This window comes from Talpa occidentalis, unplaced genomic scaffold, assembly GCF_014898055.3.
Source record: "Talpa occidentalis isolate TD23 unplaced genomic scaffold, MPIMG_talOcc4v2.1, whole genome shotgun sequence".
Taxonomy (NCBI): domain Eukaryota; kingdom Metazoa; phylum Chordata; class Mammalia; order Eulipotyphla; family Talpidae; genus Talpa; species Talpa occidentalis.
The window spans coordinates 109,659,861-109,684,062 of NW_026555331.1; the positions used below are offsets into that span (position 1 = coordinate 109,659,861).

At 39.1% G+C, this 24,202-nt stretch overlaps 1 protein-coding gene and 1 non-coding gene across 2 annotated transcripts in view; both read left to right on the forward strand.

Annotated features, from left to right (window-relative positions):
* NPSR1 (neuropeptide S receptor 1) overlaps positions 1-24,202 on the forward strand; it is a 115,237-nt gene that overhangs the window by 74,544 nt on the left and 16,491 nt on the right. The window contains 3 exon segments of the mRNA XM_037517801.2: positions 5,723-5,826; positions 14,687-14,780; positions 20,307-20,508. Of these exon segments, the coding sequence (XP_037373698.1) occupies positions 5,723-5,826; positions 14,687-14,780; positions 20,307-20,508 (400 nt within the window).
* Positions 23,264-23,367, forward strand: LOC119251787 (U6 spliceosomal RNA). The gene has a single exon (XR_005126603.1). It is a non-coding gene; the product is annotated as a U6 spliceosomal RNA (small nuclear RNA).

A 24,202-nucleotide genomic window follows, 5' to 3' on the forward strand; every position in this document is an offset into this window, starting at 1 on the left:
CAGACTGGCAATACCAAGTGCTGACAAAGGTGCAGAAGTACTATAGTTCTCATATATTTTGGGAAGGAATACACAGTGGTACAGAGGCTCTGGAAAACTGTTGAGCAGTTTTTTATGTTGAACATGTATTTAGCTATGTTTCAATAGTCTTACTCTTGGGTAAGTAAACAACCAAATCAGGTCTTTCTCTCATGTCCAGAAAACCAAATTCTGAACCATGAGAAATGTCTTCACACAGAAACATTTATTGTACAAGATGGCCATCAAGGGAGTCAGGAATCAGGTTAGCACCCTGATGAAGTGGCTCCCAAACAACAGAAATGCTGTGATTGTATAAGGTGAGGGGAAGGAATGTGAGGTAATTATGGGGTTTTGCATTTTCGGGTTCAAGGAGGTGCAGGGCTGCCTGTGTGACATGAGTCAAAGTGTTTGACTTTCCCAGCAGGGTATTTTCTCAGCAATCAGCAGATGTTTGTGTCTCATACCACTACCAACCTCAAAGAGACACAGAGAATTTTATTAGGAATGTAACATAATTTTCCCAGTTTCCCAAAAATGCAATTGGAGCCAGCTAACAGTTAACCATGAAGAGAAGTAGGGAAAAGAGAGAACAAAGTGTGGGTAGAGTTTAATACCATTTATTCCTAATGTTTAGGCTAGGGAAATATTTTTGTTACAAAATGGAGGGGATATGGCTACCGGTATTTATCCTAGCAAAATGAAAGTTTATGTTCATGCAAAATTTCATACTTGAATATTCATATCTGCTTTATTTGGAATAACTGAAAACTGCCCATATATAGTAAAGTTTTCCTCCTCTATTCTCAGACTTAGTTGAAGGCACCAAAATCTAGCAGACACATCCAAGTCAGAGCCCATAACCCATAAAACATTTTAGACTACTCTCTTTACCCCCCATTTAAACATCTGGTACTCAGTCACCAAAACCTCCTTAGTCTATCTTAAAAACTGTATCTCAAATTTCTATCCTTCTCTATATCTTTATTCCTGTTTGACATAAATCGGGTACTAATTATCTTCTTGTTGAATTCTGCACTGTTTCCTAACAATTCTGAATGGTAATTCCATTATTGTAACCACCAAGTTGTAACTACCTCACAATAACTCCAGATTTATTTAAAACACATGTTTAAATATGGAAGCATTCAATATCTCCCAGAGTATATAGGGAAAAGGCAAGATCCTTTAGTTAGCACATGAGACCCTAAAAAGTCTGGATTCATGTCTTTCTAGTCCCTTTCCTGGAACTTCCAGCTTCTATTTTAATCTTCAACAACTTATTTCACATACATAAATCATGTACCCTCTCATCTCATTTTTCTTGTCTCCATAACTTTGTTCATTGCTGTTTCGGTACAATCAATGTCCTTCACAACCTTTTCAGCTGATGTATCCTTACCAATCCTTCAGAGTTTTACTCAGGTATTACCTCATTCTTGGCTGCTCCCCACTCCACCCATAGTAGCGCTTCATCTACGAATCCACATTTATATTTTAAGAAACCACCCAAGGAATAAACCTGCTATGAGCCTGTGTTGGCTTTTCTGAGTATTATCATTTTCTAGAATCTTTCACTGAACTGATTTTTTAAAGCTGGAGTTCTACATGGAGGCAATTAAGTCTTTAAAGTGTACCCTTTGTTCCGAAGGTCCTGTTAATTACCATTTAGGAACAGCTTATTTGCAATATACTCAATTACTTAGGTAGCTAAATGGCTTTTTACTGATCAGATAAAGCATCACTTGCCTAATAGCAAATAACAAATGCTATGGCACAATTCCATTCACAGATATGGGCTTATTTAAGATTGAGCTCCAGGGCAAGGAAGAAATTTTGTTGGAATACATTATAATTGTTCATATAGCTACTTAAATTTAGAGACACATGTTTAGTTTATTTCCCATTATTTTTAAGTTAAGGAATACGTAAACTAAAGGAGAATAGCCAAGTAATGCCAATGTGCATTCTGCTCATTCTGCTATTCCTGCTGGAAAACACTTCATGAAATTCCCACTTGTTCAGGTTGCAACCCACAATTCTCATGAACCTGTTGAAACCTGAGCTTCTCCATTAGAACTTCTCTTACTCCCCAAAACTGCCATGAGATTTCTTTTCACCTTTTAACACTTTTATTCTAGTTCCTATGTGGTTATCAATGCTTCTAATTGTTGTTACCTATGGAGAAACCAAAGGAAGAGACAGATTGGGAAGGCCACACACCATCTGTGATGGACCACACCACATTCATGGTCAAGGAAAGCCCTGGAGAGGGGTTATATTCGCTGTAAATCAAAAGACAAAGAAGAATTCAATAGGCTGATAAATGGAGGGGGACCATTCTGTGCAGAGGGAATGCATATCAAAGACACAAGATGTGATTGATAGGATGTCTAATATAAAAATGCCAGGTGCTCACTTGGTGGGAGGTAGACACTGCCAGGTGTGGAAAGCTTTCACACTGAGCTGGAGGGCTCAGACTTGATGGTGTTATCTACGAAGATCCAGACAGGGAAGTTTTGCCTCCTCAGTTCTTAGAGTAAAAGCAATTTCTAAGGGTAGAGTGGTTCTGTAATTAGAAGGGGCCAAAAGAGATTAAAGGGCAGCCATGGCCAGAGTGAGGAGATAAAAAGGGGACAGAGCCTCATACTTGTACACTAATCTGGGAAATAAAAAAGAACAGATAGAACAAGCATTAGAAAGTAAGAGAGGGAGGAAAAGAGGAAGAGAGAGAAGGAGACAAGAAAAGAAAAAAAATCACAGGGAGTGTAGTGTAGTGATGACCACGGGCAATGAATTTCTTTATCAAGGCAATTTTGAACTCTATTTTTTTTTAAAGATTTTTTTTTTATACAAGCACTGGGTATAGTCAGAAGTGCAGGAGGGTGAGAGAATTCACCAGAGCCAGAGTGGGGAACAGAACGGGCAGACTGACGAAATACACTGCTAAGGGGAGCAGCAGGTGGCAGGAGAGGTCTGCATGCAATGTGGGACCCTCGCTCGGTGGCCGGGGATCAAACCAGTGCTGCAGAGGCTGCGGACAGCCTCGCAGATCAAGACTCAACAGCTGCGCCACCAGGGGAGGCCCTTGAACTCTATTTGAGAGGAAGATCTTCCATATCTGCGGTTGGATTCTGTGGAATCATTCTTTCCTATGGTATTGTAAGGCAACCAACCCATTCCGGGTAGTTTTATGAACAGTTCTAGCAGCCACATGCTCTTCGCCATTGTTTGTAGTCGCCGTACTCCTCCGTACACTCCACTCCTCCACCCTCGACACCGCACTACCAGCACACCGCACTCTGCTGCACCACCCTTATAAACCAGTCTCTTTTAGCTCAGGTGTACCCACCTACGCATGCCCACACCCTACTCCAGGTGCCCGCCATCAGGCATGCACTCAGGACCACAGGGTTCCATCATCCATCCTAATGGCGGGAGGGCAGAAAAGCCTGATACCTTTTACCTACCCTACAGGTATCATATTCCCTTGAGGTCTCAAGTTGCTGTGTGTTGTGGGGATATTTTGTCAGCCCATTTTACTGTTCCAGATATTCTTCCAAAATTAGCAAGTTGGGAGCCTCAGGGGAAGCCCAAGAGAATATGCTGTGGGGAAGTGGGAACATTCCTGACTCCCTGCACTGGCCACAAGAAACCAGAATACCCTTTGCCCCACAGGTTTCCCTCACTAGGGGAATTAACAGTTTCTGCTAGTGCACATAGAGAATAGCCTGGAGACCATGGACATGGGCATCTAAGAAATTGGGTTATAAACCTGGTGTAGGGTAAACGGAAGTGATCAGGTTTTTCTGCCCTCCCGCCATTTGCATCAAATATCGACACTTGTGTTCTTACACACAGGCTTGATAGCGGCACCTGGAGCGTGGTGTGGGCGTAGTGAGTGGGCGTGCCTGAGCCGGTAGGCCAGACATGTAAGGACAACGTCACAGGCGTGGGGCAGCAGAGCATGGTTGTAGAGGGCCTGGCAGCGGAGTGCAGTAGAGACCAAGGATGAGCCCATGAGAGAACACCTGGGAGCCTAGAAAGAGTGAAGATTTACTGAGGGCTGGGAGGCCTACCAGCCTCCTGGCCCCCCAGCCCCTCTGCCTGCCCTGAACCTGGTTGCCTCACTACAAATGGTGTAGAAAGATCATTGAAAGCCTGGGGCTCCAGGGCTCTCCTTTACCTGTCTACCCGGACCATAGAAAACCTGCTCTGTGCCTTGCTGGCACTACAACTGGGTAACCTCTAACTTTCTATGAAATCTTAAGAAAATTCTTTGACTTCACTTAGTCTAGTCATCTATAAAATGGGGAACTTATCTCATAGTTTTTAAATCATCCTTAGATACTTTAAATACATCCTTACCAAGGATATAATAACTGCTTAATGACACTTCCGATCTCTAGGTATCATGTCAACATAGATACTTGTGCTTAACATTCCTCAAAATTTTTAAATATTTCTCTCTCCTCAGTGTCCAGTCACCCAAATGAATAACCATAGATAATGGGGGATAATGATCATGGCACACATTTCCCATAGTGTCATAAGCCCTGACTCTGTGGCCACCTCTCCTACCATCTGCCCTTGCAGGCAGATACAAGTGACCACTGAGCTTCTTCACCAGTGTATTTCTGGTAGCCTTGATGAAAGATGTGTCTTCTGAATGCTGCCATAGAAGAGAATTCTCTAGTGGATCTTCTGACCACATACTGTAACCACTGCAGCATGCCTACTTCCTTCCACCTTTTTATTCTTTTCTCTACTGTCTACCAGGACAACTCAGCCATTTCTATTTTTCTCAGTAATAACCATCACTCTCCAGGTTTCTAAAAAACTACCCTAGCAATGAGTGTGACAGCCCTCTTGCGTCATGGAAAGGGTGTACTTCCCACGTCCCAAAAAAGTGACCCCAAGTCAGTGAATTCTTGCTTATATATTCTTAAGTTCCAGTCCTATCCATCAATCAGTAGAGAATAACTATAGCTGTGTTTTGTAGAAGATTCTGGATCACAAGTGATATCAGTCATGGAGGGTAGGAGAGAGCTTCTAGGTGAGCAGTATATTTTATCATTTTCATTATAGAAATATTTACAACTTACAAAATCTGTTATAGAAATGAGTATAGATGATCAGGAACACAAAATTTCTGATCCTGGCATCAGATCTTGGCCTAGGGTCCTTCGTTTAACCAACTAAGTTAATTCAATTGATAGGTCATCCAGTAAACTTTTTCCAAAGGCATATGTTGAAAGAAGGAAGAAGGGAACCTGGGGAGAGTGGAGTTACAATTCATGATAGAGAGGTGACAAGAGGTCCAAGTTATAAACTAATGGGTGAAGAAAGGGGACCTTTGAGAGGTTTTTGTTAGACATTTCCCTTTCATTTTGGCTTTTATCAATACGCATATAGCCCTGGCTTTAATATAGGTCTAAATCCCTTTAAAACTTCTTTTGTGACTTAAAAAGATTAACTCTATGATTAGTGTGATTTTCTTTCAGTCACTACCAAATGCTCCTGAAGTGATTACATCTGAGGTGTAACAAACCCAATGAAAGCCAAGCAACTCCTGCCTTGCCTTAATTTATTTCATTAACAGCCACCTGATAAATCAGAAAAAAAAATCCTCAGGAATTCATTTCTATTATGCACAGCTGCAAATTTGAGAGACTAAAATTAACCACTTGTGTGTTTGTGTTAGACTTTTTCACAGGATTGGTTAACATCTTGACAGATATTATTTGGCGAGTCACCGGAGACTTCTTGGCTCCCGACCTGGTCTGCCGGGGGGTCCGCTACTTGCAGGTATGTAGTACCTTCCAAATGTGATGAGGCGAACTGACACCAAAATTAGCTCTAATATTCTTCTTAAGGAAAATAATATAAATCCTGCACTTTTATGCAAGAAAACTGCTCATTCCCTCCTAGTTGAAAAGACAAGTAAAATTTGTAAGATTTATAAATGTGGGGTTTTTTGCCAAAAAATAATACATAGAGGAAGCCAAATAAGCAATAACAAGACATAAACATTCATATTTTAAGCAGTAAGTAAAATTTTAGGGTCAAAATTAAACTTTTGACATTTTCTGCCTTAGTCTATTTGGTATATGTGAGGCCGAAGCAAGCACAGTCTATTTGGGTTGCAATAACAAAATATCATCGAACAAATGGCTTACTAACAGCACTTATCTCTCCCAGTTCTGGAGGTTGGAAGTCCAAGCTCAGGGCCCAGCATGGTCAGGTAAGTGTTGTCTTCCAGGTAGCAAACTTCCTGCTTCCTCACCTGGCAGAAGGGGCTTGGTGCTCTCTCAGGCCCTTTCCTAAAAGCATTAATCACAGCAGAATGGCTCCATCCTTTTAACCTAATTATCTCCCAAAGTCCCCATCTAACACTCTTGCTTGGTGGGTTGGATTCCAATGTGAATTTTGAGAGGACAAACATTCAGGTAAATAATCTTCATAAAACTTGTCGCTTTTTTTTTTTACCATCTCTCCACTCCCCAAAAGTAACTGACACCAGGTACCATTCTTTTCGATGAACTTAGGCATTTTGTTAGAAAATAGGAATAGGTGTTCTAACTTTAACTCTTCAAATTTAGCTCTAATAGTTAAAATACTCTAGTAGTTGTAAATTGCTTTTCACATATTACCATCTGAGTTGGACTTTTAAAAATATATTTTAATTTTTTTTCTCTAAATTGCCTTTTTATCTAAATTATCTACTTTCAGTTATTGTATAACCAAGAAACTTGGTATTTTCTGAATTACTGCTGTACTCTATTTTTTTATATTGAATGTGTTTATGCTTTGCCTGTCAAATGTTTCAGTGTGAAATATATAAAAACTAGGCAAATATATTTGGTGTAAATTATTACATATATGCCATATAAATATTATTACATAATTAAATGCATTAATATACCACATATGTATGTAATATAGGTTAAGATACTTTGACTAAGAATGGAAAGAATGGACTATTTTATAACTGGTATTAGGTTTATTATGTCCTGTTTCTGGGTTCTTAAAGTTATTTTTCAATAACATATTTCAATTCTGATGCCGGTATTTCTGGTCTAAATTTTTGTAGCTTCGTAGACCTATAATGCATTTCTAGAAAAACCATCTGCTCCTAGATTCCTTTTGTTAATAAGATTTTTTTTAGAATTTTTGCATCTATGTTCATAAATGAGATTATGTTTCTCATTTATTCTATCATTTTCAGATCTTGGTAATGGAGTTATTCCATCCTCAGAAAATGGTACAGAATAGTTACAATTGCAATCTTCTTTGTGCTCTGAACAAAACCTTGAACATTGGGTAGAAGTGAAAGACCTGCCTCTATTGTCCGGGGCTGGTATTTTCTCAGGGATAATTTTTTAGAACATATTTCAATTTCTCTTTGAAGATTTGTGCTCCCTTTTAAGTAAATGTGATCAATTGCTTGCTGTATCATTTGTTGAGAAACAAGTCACACCAAAATTTAGTGGCTTAGAAAAAGAAATACCTCTTATCTCAGTTTTTGTTGGTCAAGAGTAGAGTTCAGAAACAGTGTGGCTTGGCAGGCCTAGTGAACAGTTATCACGAGAACTACATGTGTTGTGTAGGACTATAGTCATTGGGAGGTTTGACTGTGCCTGAGCACACTTTCAAGGTCATTTCCTCATGAAGCTGGCAAGTTCCTGCTGATTTTGGATAAGTTCTCATTCTTCACATGGGCCTCTCTGCAGGTATTCTTATCCACAGGTTCTCACAAGACAGCAACTGGCTTTCGCAAGGATACGAAATTCAAGGGACCAATGCGGAAACGGCAATATATTTTATGAACTAGTCTGTAAAGTCATATATCATCACCTCCACATTATTCTATTACTCACACATGTCACACCTAATTTAATACAAGGGAAGGGAGTCATAAAAGAGAGTAAAACCAGAGGCAAGGATCACTGGGGACATCTTAGAAGCTGGTTACCACATTTATCTGCCCATTTTTCAAAAACAAAACCTGTTTTTTTCCTAATTACTAAATTAAAATGTTGATTCAGAATTATTTATGCCAGTAACATTCTTCTAACAGTATTTCCAATGAGTATTAAAATAATACAAAATATATTTTGATGACATAGCAAAAATGACAGAATAAGAAACGGCAATATTTTTCTCCATAAAAGAAACAAGAAAACTCTTCAGAATTTTCAGAATCCAATTTTTAACCACTCTGGAGATTAATCAAAGGTTTTCAATAATCCAGGGAGCATTTAGTCAATAAAATGCCTGAATCTCAGTAAGAAAAATATTATTTGTGGGGTTTTAGCTTGTACTAGTCTCATCATCCAGTCTCCAGCTCTGTGGTAGCGCTCACAGTGAAAACAGAGTCTGGCACCACTACACAGAGAAGAAGAGGACTAGAGGATTGAAAAGCCTCATTCCCAGTAAAGTGTCATAATTCAATATGTCTGGTGGTTCTCTGGAAGACCCCACTTGCAAGGCTGTCTGTATTTTATTTGACTCAATGATAAACCTCCTCCCTGGGGACATTTGTCAAAAACAATTACAGGCAATTGATTAACTCCACAGATGTCAAAAGGATTAATAAAAGTTGGGGAAAACAATAAACTAATAGAAAATTGAAAACATAAACTGGGTAGTGAAATATTCATAGGGGATTTGAAAATCTCTGACATATTAAGAATTCTAGAAAACTGAATGTATTCTTGGGACTGTGTACATGCTCAGGAAGAAACAGAGACACCTACAAAATCACCTTTGGCTGACCTGAGGTTTTGTGCAGGCAAAAAGTGAAGGCAAAGGCAAAGTTGTCAGCCACCTGACTGAGTGATAAAATTATGCCTTAACACTCACACAAGTCACTCTGCAATGACTAGGAGACATTGATTCCGGGCACTTAAGAAAATTGCTATTCAATTTATTAACCAATCACTAAGCTTAAGTAGAGAGTTTAGTGACCACACAGGACAAAGAATGCATACTTTACAGAATTTGTTTAGTAAACTCACTAAATAAAAACTAATAATAATGATAATAATAATAATAAAACAGCAACAACCACAAACCCCAGAGAGAGGTACAAATCCAATTGTAACTTTTCAACAACAAAATGCAAGACGCGTAATAAAGTATGATCCATTCACAGGATAAAAAGAAAATCAAAAGAAACTGTTCCTAAGTAAACCCCACATTGGTATACTTGAAAAAACTCTTAATCAACTATGTTAAATATGTGCAAAAACTTAAAGGAAGTTTGTGTAAAGTATTAGAAGAAACTATGAAAACTAGGTGTCACCAAGTAGAGAATAACAATAAAGACTTAGAAATTATAAAATACAGTTAAATAGAAATTCTGGAGTTGAAAAGTATAATAACTGAAGTAAAACATTTCACTAGGGGGATTTGCCAGCAAATTTAAGCAGGCTGAAGAGAGAATCAGCAAACTTGAAAATGAGCCCATTGGACTGAATTATTCAACCAAAGGAACAGAAAGAAAAAAGAATGAAGAAATCTGAATAAAGCCTCAGAGACCTATAAGACAGCCTCAAGTATACCAATATATTCATAATGGGAATTCCACAGGAAAAGAAAGAAAAGGTTTAGAAATGCTTAACATTTATTGCAAATGATAGATGTAATATCTCAAATACTACTGGCTAAATCTGACAAAACTTTAAGAATAACAATCTACCTATTCTAGAAGCTCAATAAACACCAGAAGAGAAACTTGAAAAAAATCCATATCTAAATGTGTCATAAAATAAAAAGAGCAAAAAAAAAATTAAGAATCTTAAAAGCAGCAAAAGAAAAGTGACTCATCATATACAAAACCCATGGAATGTAACACAAAGAGTGAAACTTATAGCAACTTTAATTGGAATACCAATAATAAAGTGTCAATATTGATTCATCAATTTTAATAAATGAACTCCAATGTAAGATGTTAGTAAAAGGGACAGGAGGGTAACATGGCAGCTTTCTATACTATCTATTTGATTTTTTCTGTACATCTAAAATTGTTCTAAAGAATAAGTTATACCAATTTATGAAAGTCCAAGGATCCTTTCTTTAAAGGAATCCAATGTAGCATTTTTCTAAGTAATTTTTTTCAAGTTTCCTGCTTTTAAGCCTCACACCTCTGCAAGATTTTCTTTTATTTTATATTTCCTAGGTCATTTTTGTTAGAATTTAGGGATGGGATAGTGAAAATTCAGACATATGTCCCAAATCTGCCATCTGTTCTCCAAATGGCATCCCATATGTTGTTGATATTTTAAATTTTCATTGTTGACATTTATGAATTGACTATAATTGTACTTTGATTTCCTTCTTCACTCAAGTTAATTACAAGAATGTTTAAATTTCCAAATTGTAGTTAAAGAAAATAGCCATGATACTAATTTCAACTATCATTACTTGTTTAAAATATCTGAATAGCTTAAGTTCCACTTTTTGGAATCTATTTGGAGTCTCTTTTCTTAGTTGTTAAGTATATGACAATTTCTTAAAATGTTATCTAGAATTCAACAATAATATGTATTATTCTTAAAAATTATTTCTATCTAGGTATTTACTTTCCCTCTAAAATTCTGATCATTGAGTTATATACATATATATAAAGATATATATTTAATTATACATATGTATTTAGATATGCATGTAGTATCTGCATATACTTGTCATGTAGGCTTCTTAATATTCCACTGCTATTATACATTGTATCTTTCATCTATATAAATTATTCCTTTATCCCATGCAATGCTATTTGCTTTGAATTTAATTTAGTTGACTTTAATGAATGCTTCCTTTTAGCTTTTAATTGTTAGATACATCTTTGACCATTACTCTATTTTTAAGCTTTGGGAATCATTTAGTTTTAGATGTTTACTTTCTAATTAGTATATATTTGGATTTTGGGAAGAAGCTTAAGCCATGCATATTTATTGTGACAAATTGTGTTTGATGTTATTTCTGCCAATTTGCTTTAATCTTTGTGTTGAATTTTTAAAAATGTTCCTATTTTTTATATAGAAGGAAATATAGGCGAAACACTACATGACATGCACCTCAAAGATGTCTTTACAGACACATCACCCAAAGCAGTGATAGTGAAGGCAAAGATAAACAGCTGGGACTACATCAAATTAAAGAGCTTCTGCACAGCAAAAGAGACAATAACCAAAACAAAGAGAAACCCCACCGACTGGGAGAAAATTTTTGCACACAACACTAACGATAAAGGACTGATCACAAAAATCTACAAAGAGCTGATGAGACTCAACAACAACAAAGAAAATAATCCAGTCAAAAAATGGGCAGAAGAACTAAAAAGAAACTTCTCCAAAGAGGAAATGCAAATGGCCAACAGGCATATGAAAAAATGTTCAACATCACTTGTAATCAGGGAAATGCAAATCAAAACTACAATGAGATACCATCTCACACCAGTGAGAATGGCACATATTAAAAAAACTAGCAACAACAAATGTTGGCGAGGGTGTGGAGAAAAAGCAACTCTTCTGCACTGTTGGTGGCAGTGCAAACTGGTCCAACCACTATGGAGAGCTGTGTGGAGATTTCTGGACCTACTAAACTTAGAGCTTCCATATGATCCAGCAATTCCATTCCTAGGTATTTACCCAAATGACACAGAAACATTAATTCCAAAGGGCACCTGCACCCCTATGTTTATCCAGCACTATTTACAATAGCTAAGCTTTGGAAACAACCCAAATGCCCAAAAATAGATGACTGGATTAAGAAGATGTGGTACATATACAATGGAATATAACTCAGCAATCAAAAAAGATAAACACATTCAGTTTGCAACAACATGGATGGAGCTTGAAGGGATCATGCTCAGCAAATAAGTCAGAAATAAGAAAAATACCGGATGGTCTCACTTATAGCAGGAATTTAGAAAACCTAAATAAGGGACCAGGAAAAAAACCTAATTATAATAAAGTAAAAATTAAAATCAACAAGCAACCATAAACCAGAGACACACTACGGGGGGTAGGGCGGGGAGAGGAAGGATTAGGTTCAAAAGACGGGGGTAGGGGAGGTGGGTGCAATTGTATGGGAAATTTAACCAAAATGAAAATGCATACATTGTGCAAAAATGAAAAATGATGTAAGAATTATATAAAATAAAATATTTTAAAAAGTTCCTATTTTTTTCCCTGACTACTTTGTTATTAACAGTAGTAGACTGAAAAATGGCCTCCTCAAAGTTATCCAAATCCTTACCCTTAAAAAATTTCCTCATATGGCATACAAGGATTTGAAGGTGTGATTAAGAATTTTGAAATGAAGATATTGTTCTGGATTATCCATTTGGGGCCAAATGTAATCATCATGTATCTTACAAGAGAGAAGGCCAGGGAGACTTGGCACACAGACACAAGAGGAGAAAACACTGTAACCAAGGACAGGGGCGATGAAATTGATATGTCCCCATTTATGATGGCAGCTGCCTCTGTCTGGAAGGGATAGATTTGGCCCTGTTATCACCTTTTCTTGATCCAGTATAATTGATTGTAGACTTCAGATATCCACAACTGTGAAAGTATGGATTTAAGTTGCTTTAAACCACAAAGTTTGTGGCAGTGTGGTACAGGAGCCATAGGAAACTAATACATTACTTTTCTCCATTTTTATTTCACTGTGATAACTTCTCTTTAATTTTTAAATTTAATATCTCAAAATAAAAAGCAAAAGTGATCTTTAAAATGCTTAAATGGAAATTTAAAATGACTTGTTCCTTTACTCTCCCTTCATGTAACTCCCCCAATTTTTTACTTGAAATGCATATTCAGTTATTTTGCAAGTATCTTGTATTTCTGACTCATTGTTTACCATAATTGTTACCATTCTGTCTTTTTCCCTCTTCTTGAATTCTTGATATTGAAACTACTCTCCATCAGCAGAAATATTTCCTCAAGGAAAATTTTTCATAAAGAGTGTAATGTTATATTTTCATCCCTTTTTTTATATCTAAGAAAATTATTCTGTTCCTTATCACTGAAATGATATTTATAAAACTCTTGGATCATAATTTTTCTTTCAGAGCTCTAAACATGTTTTGTGCTGTTTTCTGGCATTGATTTTTGTGGAGAAGAGGCAAGACAGGAAAGACAATCTGAGACACCTTTAATCTTAATTTTTCACTCTGCTTAAATGTTTGAAGACCCCTGAAATTAAGCATTTGTTGACTGTGTCTCCAATGCATCTCTTGTTGTTCCCTGCCCTTGGGGCAACCCTCTGCTGCCATTCCTCCTGCTCCAGATTCCAAACTTGTATGAGCCCCTGGCTTAACCCAGTGGCGATGGCACAGATTTTTGTGAACTTCTCACCATGAAGTTTTACTCCACAGGGTTCTGCTGCCGTCAGGAACTCTTTTCCCACTTCCTTGATGCCACCTCCTCAACTGCGTGTGGGCAGCCTTAGTGAATTCATGAGCCACACATAGAAGGTCCCGTTATCTCTAAGGGAACAACTGTCTGATATTTTTATTGTTAAATTTGGCTGTCACTTCTCTCTCTGTCAACTTGTCACCTTTTTAGCAAGAGAAGAATGTCTTTTCATATCCCCAAAGAGAATCTTCACTCTCTGACAGTTACCCCCTCCTGTGGCACCTTCCACAACACTAGTGCAGGGGTGTGTTTGTGATAGTGTTATATAAAAAGATTAATAAAGAACAATAATGTAGCAAATTACTATTTGAGCCAGGAAAAGAACAAAAAGTACAAATTCAACACAAAATTATTGCCAGTTTTGATATTTCTATTTCATTTTAGAAGAAATTCAGACACTCATCCTTAGACTTAAGACATAAGCCTGTGAGTTACTCTTTTATCTTCTATATTTGACCTAAAGTTTACAAAACAGAAATATCGTTGATAGAAATGAGGTTCAGAGTCACCTGAAAATTTCCAACCTTGACCACCCTTTAGAGGTATTTCATTTAATTGCATTTTGAGTAGCCTTTTCCGCAAGAGATATTTACCTCTTACATCCCATTTCCCTTTCCTGCAGAAATATGCAAGTAGCACTGTACACAGGATAATTAAAGGGCATGGGGGAGGTTAATAAAAAGGAGAGTGGGGAGGAGGAAGAGGAGACCCAGGGACTGACCCTAGCAAGCAGCTCTGCTAGAGAAGTGAGTGGTGAGGGGAGCTCGGAGGGTGACACACAGATGATGATAAATGATTCCAAACAGCATATGGGTTTCCTGGAACCATGCTATCACCTCTCAACAACTCACACTGATAAAAGGAAACTGAACTTTTATTCTGATTACGGTGGAATGTCAATTGTAGCAAAGAAAATTAGTGAAGCTTTAAAAGTCATTTGCAAACAAATGTACCATGCAAATGTCAAGAGGGACTGATACTGAAATGTAGAGCCTCAAGAAGCCAACAGAATGAAAGAGCAAGAGTGGGGAGCACCCCCACCCGTCACCACTAACAAGGGAAATTCCCACACCAAGGAGAGCGACTTGCTTCCTGGTCAGTGGAATGACTCTTCCTAACCCAAAGCTCACCCTTCATTCGGTTCAGTGTCGAGGTTTTCTAAAAAGCACAAATATCCTTCCCATTACATGCATTTCCTCACCTCTATGAAGTCATGTACCCCCTCTTATTCCTGTCTTCAGGTTGTGCTGCTCTATGCCTCTACCTATGTCCTGGTGTCCCTCAGCATTGACAGATACCATGCCATCGTTTACCCCATGAAGTTCTTGCAAGGAGGTAAGCTAGCTTAATCAGGTAAGCGGGCGTGGGTATGGATGAAACTGTTTTCCCTACTATTATCCTCTTAATGTTACAGGGCAGGGAGAGGGGCAGCCCAAACCCCACAAACCTGCCTATTCTATTCTATATAGGGTTCTGCCATCTGCCGCATTAACACAAAACATGAGACTTTAATGGGAAGGAACTTTAATACAATTAGGAAACAATACAGGAAAGGCAAAGAATCTAGTTTCTAAATCAAGCACCCAAAGTTACCCGTCCCCTCGTGGGTAAAAGTCCATCCAAATGGGATTGGCCCAGGGCAAGGCCCCAAAGCCTGCCACAAGTCCAAAGCATCTTCTAGTGGGGACCCACAGAAAAGGGTCAGAAACAACCAGACAAGCCCAGAAGGAAAAGAGCAAAATCAAAATCAAAATCAAAGCCTCCATTGTCACCTCCCCTCGGGTCTCTCACCCACATCTGTGTCACCCAGTCCACGAACAAAAGGCAAGCGCAGTTTCTTCACATGTCTCTTGGCCCCATGTGCCTCCTCCAGGGCTCCTCTGGCTCCATCCTGCTTCCTTCCTCAGTCTCCTCTGCAGCTTCTTCTCTCCCTGTTCAGCTCCACCCTCCCTTGGGTGGGACAGGGAACCTGGAAACTCCCCCTTTCCTGGGGACCACCCTGTTACATTAATAAATGGTTCACTTCCTTCCATTTCTTGTCCCCCTCTACCTAAAACTTTTTCACCCACATTGTTAGTCTTTTTAATCCGTGAATTCAGATTATTCACATTTAGGATGATTATTGAATGAACTGTTTATTGTCAGTCATTTTGTTTTTGATTGTTTTATGTTTGTTTCTTTTTTTCTTTTGTTTCTCTCTGCCTTGCTTTTTCTGGGTAGCTTTCTTTAGTTTTTCTATCAGTTTCTTTGTTTTGTTGTTGTTGTTGTTGTTGTGCATCTGTGTTGTGGATCTTTAGTTAGTTGTTACCAAGGGCATTTTACTTAATTCCTGTGTCCTAAGTCCTTTATGAGCTGGTCTGCCTTCTGACATTTGACTATGAAGGTTTTGTCCATTTCTTCCTCCCCCTTAGTGTTTTATTGTTGACTCAATATTCTTGCTCATGCTTTGGGTTTTGTATTGCTAGCCATTTTGCTCAGAAATTTGTGTTTCATTTTTTCTTTTATTTTGTAGAACTCCCTTCAACATTTATTGAAGGGCAGGTCTGGTGGTGGTAAACTCCATCAATTCTGTCTGGAAAAGCCTTTATTTCACCTTCATACTTAAATGGCACTTTCGTAGGAGAGTATAGTCTTGGAAGACAGTTCTTGTCTTGTAGGATTCTGAACACTTTTTTCCATCCTCTTTTTGCCTGCGGAGTGTCTGGGCTAAATTTGGGGAAATCCTTGTTTGGTGTATTTTCAATATTGTTTTGAAGTCTTAGTCTGATAGGACCTCTATTTCTGTAGCTTGTCTATTTGTCCCAGGACTTCTGTCCTCATTTTGCTTTTCCATCTTGTGTTGAGATGTCCCTTGCTTCTAGGCATGTGTGTCACTTTATTTACTCTGTGTGCATGTGTGTGTCTGTGTGTGCATGCATGTGCACACGCACGTGTCTGGGGTACTGGGAATTCAGTTTTGTTTATTTCTCTTCTTTATTTACCTAGGCCTAAGGAAGGGTCAGCTGGGGAATCTGGGGCTTTGATACTCAATTTCAGTTTGAGGAATGGAATTAGTCACCTCTACCTCCTCTTCTTTCATTCTGCAGCAGGCTGTATTCTGTGCTTAGGCTGTCTTAATTTCCTACCCCACCTCCCTGCTTCTCTCTGCCTGATCTCCCAGTGAGAGGAGCTAAGTCTGGACTACCAGGCTCATACTCTGGGTCTAATTTGTGCTTGGCCAGGAGGCAGTGCTATGCCAGAGAGTGGCAGACAAGCATATGCTAACTTGTCACTGTGGCTTCCAGCACTGGCCATTGCCACCCCACCCCCACTCTGCTGCCACTTCTGCAGGACTGCAATAACTGCCTGCTGTTTGTGTAATTCCCCAAGGCATTCAAGAGTTATCTCACAAGTCCTCCTTTCTGCTGTTGGCTTTTCCTGGAGTCTGACCTGGCTCATCCTGACTTCTCTTTGATCTCTTCTGGGAGAGAGGAGGGGAGGAAGGGAGGGAAGAAGAAAAGGAGGTTTCAGTGTCCTTTTGGACTAAAGAGATCCCAATTTCCCAGGTCTGCACCTCAGAGTTTTCACTGCCCCAGGGCAGGTCTGTGCCCACTCTCCTAGAACTCCTTAGAGTTTCACAAGTGGCTTCTGCAGTCAACCCCAGCCTGCTGGGGTATCCACTCACCCAACCTTGACTTCCTCTCACTTCTCCTCAGAGACCATCAATTTTTTTTTTTAATTTCTCTATATATATTTTATGTCATTATTCATTTTTGTGCAGTTTGCTTCCTCCTCTCAGGTGTAATCTCCATAAAATTCCCACCATCAGGACTCCCGTGAACCATCACCATGGTCTCTTGTGCTTATCCTGCCCCTGTTTTAATCCTTCTCCCTCCCCCTCCCCTGTTGAATGTCTCCGATTTATAGTTGGCTGTTAGTTTTGTCTTCTTTTTCATAATCCTTTATTTGGTTCCCCTATGTTTCCTCCTATAAGTGAAACCATCCAATATTTTTTCTTTTTCCTTCTGATATCAATCTTAGTTCAAGATATCCATGGGAAAGTCCTGGGACTCTTATCAATGGGATGGCATCTGGGTCTTCCATGAGTGAATTTCTTTATAGTAGTTTATAAGGGAGAGGGTAATCCCAACCTCTCTATTCCACCATATTGTGGGTAGAGTCTCAAAAAAAGTAAAAATTTTAAACATGAAAAAATATGAGAATTAATAAAATGTTTTATGATTTTGAGTAAGAAAAGATGTTTCTAGAAATAAAACTAATAGCAAAAACAGTAAAGGTAATGTATATAGTTTTACTACAGGGAACATTTGAAATTCTTTATAGAAATGATATATATAGTAAATGTACTTAAAAAGCAAAATGACAGAGGGCCTCCCCGGTGGCGCAGCAGTTGAGCGCTGGGTTGCGAACCTGCCCGCAGCCTCTGCGGCGCCGGTTCGATCCCCGGCTGCTCCCCAGCCACTGGAGGAGGGTCCCACATGGCGCGCAGACCTCTCCTGCCGCCCGCTGCTCCCCTCAGCAGTGTCCTTCGGTCCTTCTGCCTGCTCTGCTCCCCGCTCTGGCTCTGGTGAATTTTCTCACCCTCCCGCGCTTCTGACTGTACCCAGTGCTTGTATAAACAAAAAACAAACAAACAAATAAATAAACATGCCTCTATAAAATTAAAAAAAAAAATTAGGAAAAAAAAAAGCAAAATGACAGAAAAGGAAACCTCTGCATATAAAAGGGCAAAAAGCTAATATCCTTCATATAAGTAACTCTGGCAAAGAAATAAGAACATATGAAGGCAGAGGTCATAAAAGAAGCTACTAAGAAAAAAAGAAACAAAAAGTAATAGAAGTGCTCTTTTGTACAGCTGGAACTGCAGGATTAAACATCAGGATAAGAAAACATACAAACCTGAAAAGAAGATTCAGAGGCACAATCCTCTTAGTGTTGGGAAGGATACCCTGGTGGGAATCATAACTGTAGACTCTTCTGGGAGAAATTGAACAACATTTGTCAAAATCTTCTAAATGTTCCTCCTTAGGAAATAACTTTAGGATGATACATATGGATACATAAGAGATGCATATGGTTATGTATAATAAAAAATAATTGGAAACTATTAAATACTAAATAACAGGCTATATTATTTGGCTATAAAAATGGAGTTTGGTGTAACCATGGAAAAAAATGTTCTATTATGGGTGGTTTTCAAATTGCACTTCACACACTGATCCCCAGAGGACTCATTTTTGTGGAATTATTCCAGGGCAGGTGGAATTATTCCAACCTTCCTTTGGAAGGTTCTGGCTGTCATCCAGCTTCAGACTGGATGTCCTGCACTGGGTTTAAGATAAAATTATATTGGAAGAAAGACTCTTGTATGAAAAAATGTGACTGCCATTCGCATAGATGCAGATTTGACATGAAAAAGATTGTCACAATTATTTTTATAGAATAATTAATTGGCTTATAAAGCAGCATATATATTATAAACTCATTTTTATATATGCAATCAATATATTACATATGAATGCATTACCAAAGTTGTTTTTAATTGTATAATTTTTTATTGAGGTAACACTGATTTGCACTAATATATGAGTTAGGAATATAGGCTCACACACTCTCAGCTGGATGGCATCACACATGCCCAGCACCAGAGCACCCATAAACCTGCATCTCAGTCCATTTGGCCCTTCCTTTTTCCATGTGCCTGTTTGCCATCTTTATGTTTTCTTTGGAGACATGTTTATTTAGATCCTATCTCCTTTTTTTATTAGGTTATTTGTTTTCCTTTTGTTGAGTTGTATGAGTTCTTTGTAGATCTTAAATATTAACCCCTGGTCAGATGTATGATGTGCAAGTATTTTCTACCATTCAATAGGGTGTCTTTTCATGTTAATGATAATTTCGTTGCAGAAGTGTATTAGTTTGATGTATTAGTTTGTCTGGTTTTGGCTTTGTTTCCCTGGCCATTGTAGTTGAGTCCCCAAAGACATCCCTAAAGTCCATGCTCTTGGGTATTTTGCCTATGTTTTCTCCTACATATTTTATACTTTCGGGTCTTACATCTAAATCTTCCATACATTTTGAGTTACTTTTTGTGTATGGTATAGATTGTAGTCTGACTTTCCTTTCCTTGATTGTGGCTTTCCAGTTTTCTCAACAACATTTGTTGAAGAGTATACCATTTGTTGTAGAGTATATTTTTTAATACCACTATAGAAAATAACCGAGACTTAGTGGTTTTCCCAAAGTCAGGTCAGAACGTTATGTCTGAAATAGGCCAAATGTACTATGAAAGGTCATAGCTACCATGCTTTAGGGTTTGATTTGACTGAATCCTGCTCTCCAAAGCCAAGCCCAGTGTTCCTTCTCTGTTCTACAATTACCTCTTTGTTCAAAAAAAGAAGGTCCCTTACCATTTGGCAAACAAATTTCAAACACTGTCACCATGCTTCCCAGAACAATGGAAAGATCTCAGACAAAACAAAGACTCCATCCATGGGCAAGATAACCGGAGACCACATTTGCACAGTAGCCTATCAAATATGTATGATCCAAACTGAGTTCCCTAATACTATAACAATGGATACATCAATCTTGCAAGTCAGGAAAATCATAGAAGAACAAGGAATGTAGAAACTGGGGAGCATGGAATCTGGTGCCAGGCAATGTGCTAACTCTGAATGAGTATTTTCTTTGCTCTTTGTATTAGTCCCATATGCAGGTCCTGATAACCCCATTTACACATGTGGAAACTGAGGCCCTGAAAGGTTTAGTTTCTCCCAGACAGTGATCATTTTTGCTGTGAGCTCCAAGTATGCTGTGGGTTTCCAGATACCCAGGCATCCCTCCCTTTCCTTTGAGCAGAAAAGCAAGCCAAGTTCCTCATCATGATTGCCTGGAGCCTCTCTTTCCTGTTCTCCATTCCCACCCTGATAATATTTGGGAAAAGGAAACTTTCCAATGGTGAAGTGCAATGCTGGGCCCTGTGGCCTGATGACTCCTACTGGACCCCATACATGACCATCGTGGCCTTCCTGGTGTACTTCATCCCTCTGATAATCATCAGGTAAGAGGCCAGCCAGCAAGGCCTGTGGAAAGAACTTGTTGGTTCACCAGCTACTGCTCTCCTCTCCTATAGTCACTCATTGTTCTCAGAGTCCTTGGGGTACCTGGCCAGGCCACACAATTTTATCTGAAGCTACAATGTGCTAAGCCCAATGTCTCCAATGTAGTATAAAAACGAAGGCACTGACATTTGCTGAGTGTGAAAACTGACAGGCATTATGCTAGGTGGCTGACACTTATGCTGTTAAGCAGGTTTCCTTGTGACCAGAGGTCAGAGTGGGTGTGAGGACGGGGAATGAAAAGGACAGAAATACCAACAAGGGAGAAGTTAGCAATAAGCTCTTTCCAGTGGCAAGGGTAAAAGGCTGGCCTTCGCAACCAAGCCATAGGACATTCCATTCATCTTGAAGCCAAAGGTGGGACATAAATAGTCTTTAAGTTGATAAAACCACATCCACCTGGTCAACACAGGGTCTGACTTGGTCATGTGGCCTCTATGTCTGTGGGTGGGGCAGGGGACTGCAGGACCTGGCATGTTGAGTGTGCACATGAGCCACACCAGTCCTGTGCTCTGCCAGGGTCCCTAGTCTGCTATGTGGTATCAGACAATTTCCCCTAGGTGAAGACCATCAATCTTTGATTTTTGATATCACAAATAATGCTATGATAAGAATTTTTCTACTTAAAATTCATGTTCTTGAGTATGTGATTATTTACTTAGAACTCATTTTAGTGGAATTGCTAGACCAACGATGTTCATTTTAAGACTTTTGATGCATCTTCATAAACGGCCCTCTAGAAAAGGTGTGCTCCATCCATCCCCCAACTCAATAGCAGTTACTACCATTTTTTCCATTAAGTCTTTGTGGACCAAAGGTTAAAAATAGATCTTGTTGTTTCAATATTTATTTATTTATTATTAAGGGTGGGATATTTTTCAAGTGTTTCTGGCCTTACAGGAATCATTTGTTCTTTCCTCATCTTTAGTCTCATAAAATACTAAAGTTGGAAAAAAGTTATCCATCACATAGAACAGCCCCTGAACTTTTCACCCAGTAAACTTGGAATAACAGAGAAGCTGCATGACTTGCTGTCGTTAGAGGTGAAACTGAGCAGAAGCCGGACAGTTCCCCAAGGCAGCTCACTAACTTTGTTGGAGATGGTTCAGTCATCTCTGCTGAGTCAACAAGTTAATATCTACATTTTATTTCAACTTACTGCCCTCCTCTCCACCATGGTCATTTTGGAAGGAAATGTGAAGGAAAAATAAGGTTATTTTGGCAACCAATCAAAGTCACAAAAAAGGAGCACATCTAAGCGGAAAGAAGGTAGTTGCAATGGTAAGAAAACATTTTGAAGAAAGTAGCTCCAGATTGTCACAGGCAATGGACGCATCGATTCCAGTGGCAGCGCGTGTCCTTGCTTCTCTCCTGATTGATTTCCCATCAGCTCATAAAATCAGTCAAAACTCCTGCTCAGCAGGGCAGATAGAGCTTGTGAACCACGTGGCTGACAATGTGCTGTCTCACCAGCTCTATCTTGTGGGTCTTTCACTGTCTGAAATTGCCCCCATTAATTCAAGCTGCTGCTTCCCACCAGGATTTCTCAAATGTGCCTGTAGCCAAACCTGTACCTTTTTGTAGTGTCCTTGGAAAAAGCAAAGTATCATTTGATGATTAAGGGGATGATTTTACAAGTGGCTTTCACTCAGCCCTCATTGCACTAAGATCTCCTTAAATCCTGCTCTTTGCCTCCAGGGGAGCAGAACCATGGCAATTTAGAGTGACCTCCTTCTGTCCTTGAGCTCCTCTGAGCATCTCCTCCCAGTGCGGTCATTAGCTTCACTCTTCCATGGTCAGGCACCTGTGAAAGAAAGAGCTTCTCTCTAAGGAACTTGGCCTCTATCAGCAACTCCTCCTTGAGCCTCCAGGCCCGGAGGGAATTTTGTGAGGAATCTGTTTTTTAACTAGTTCCTGGAAAGATTTGGTACAAGTTCCTACCTCTCAGAGCTAAGGTTCAGATCTTTCTTTCTTTCTTTTTTAATCACACTTGACTCCCTGAATTTGATTTTGTTGCTTTTCAGTAAGAGTGCACTCTTAATTTCCAGCTTAAGTAGAGAAAAGAAACAGTGCTTTTTCAGTTTATTGACCATCATGCACATTGTCCCTCATGCATGTTATATATATGGATGTGCAGGTGAGTGTGTGTGTGTGTGCGTGTGTGTTTTCACCAGTTCAATAAGTGTAACTAGTGTTATGCCATCATGGAGGTCTCAAAGAAGGCAAGCTAATTATCACTGGGGAACAGAGGCAACTTGGAGAGTTTCAATGCGAAAGGATGCATGGAGAATGGGCTTAAAAATTCATTTCAAGAAAAGAACAAAGCAGACACAAAGAGATGGGAAATACTGGAATACACACTCACCTAAAGTCAACAGTGTACAGTCTGTGGAGTCAGACTGTACACTGACTTTAGCCTGCTCCTGTTGACTGTTCCTGTCAACATAGGGAAAGAGACATTGAGACACTTGGAGGGGGAGGCAGGCAGAATGACCATGGTAAAGGTGAGGAAGATAGCAGTGGGCTGTGGGAGGTTCTGTTTAATAGACTGGATATCATCTGGTAGGAAAGCAGAGGGATTGGAGGGATTTTGAGTCAAGGGGTACCTCCTGTCCTGGAGTTCCAGTGGTGAGATGGAAGCAGAGTGGACATGTGAGAACATCGTGGCAATAATCAGGCAAAAGATTGTAAGGGGTGGTGGCTTCATTAGCACATATACCAAAATTGGGACAATACAGAGAAGGTTAGTTTGGCTTCTGTGCAAAACTGACATTTAAATTAGTGAAGCTTTTGTATTGTTGTATTATGGTGTATAAGATTTCAGCTTGTCATGATGATGGCAGTGAAGTTCCACAACAGTCCAAATATTGATGCCACTGAACTGTACACATAAAAATGATTAAACTTGTTAAATATTATGTTGTGTTTATTTTACTGCAATGGAAATCATTAAAATGTAAAAAAGGTTAGGGGTGAGGAAGAGGGGGGAGGGGGCCCACTGGGTTGTGGTAGAGGATCATAGGTGCTTTGGTGGTGGGTATGCTTTGGTAGCATACCTGTGAGGAGCTGTGGGCCTATACTCCTAAATCCTATACAGTCTTGTCAACTAATGTTATCACACACAAAAAATCTACAGAAAAAAATTTTTTTAAGCATTAATTTTTTTTAAAATATTTAAAAAAGATTATAAAGGTCTGAACTGATATTGAGGAGCAGGGATGGAAAGGAGGGTACAGGTTAGGGAGACATTTTGAAGGGACAATCCACAAAGCTTACTGATTACCTAGATGAAAGAAATGAGGGAGAAGAAGGCAACAAAGAAAACTCAGTGACGTCTCTGATGCATGAGTTACAAGCTGATATGTGCCTGGTTTGGGCAATAAAAGAAAGTGGTGTTCTACTTGTTAAGAGTTTTTGGGCTAACAGTAACTCTGTTATTGAATTTCCACTTGCCTAATTGGACCTAAGTAGATGAGAAGGGGTGACTTTTCTCTAAACCCCTAACACATATGACCTTTCTTAATTTTCCATTGTGTATGTGGTTGATGATCAATAAATATTTGAATTATTGATTAATTAAGCCCTGGGTTTGCAATGGTAATTGCATTTCATGCTAGTTATAACATTTTCTTGTAT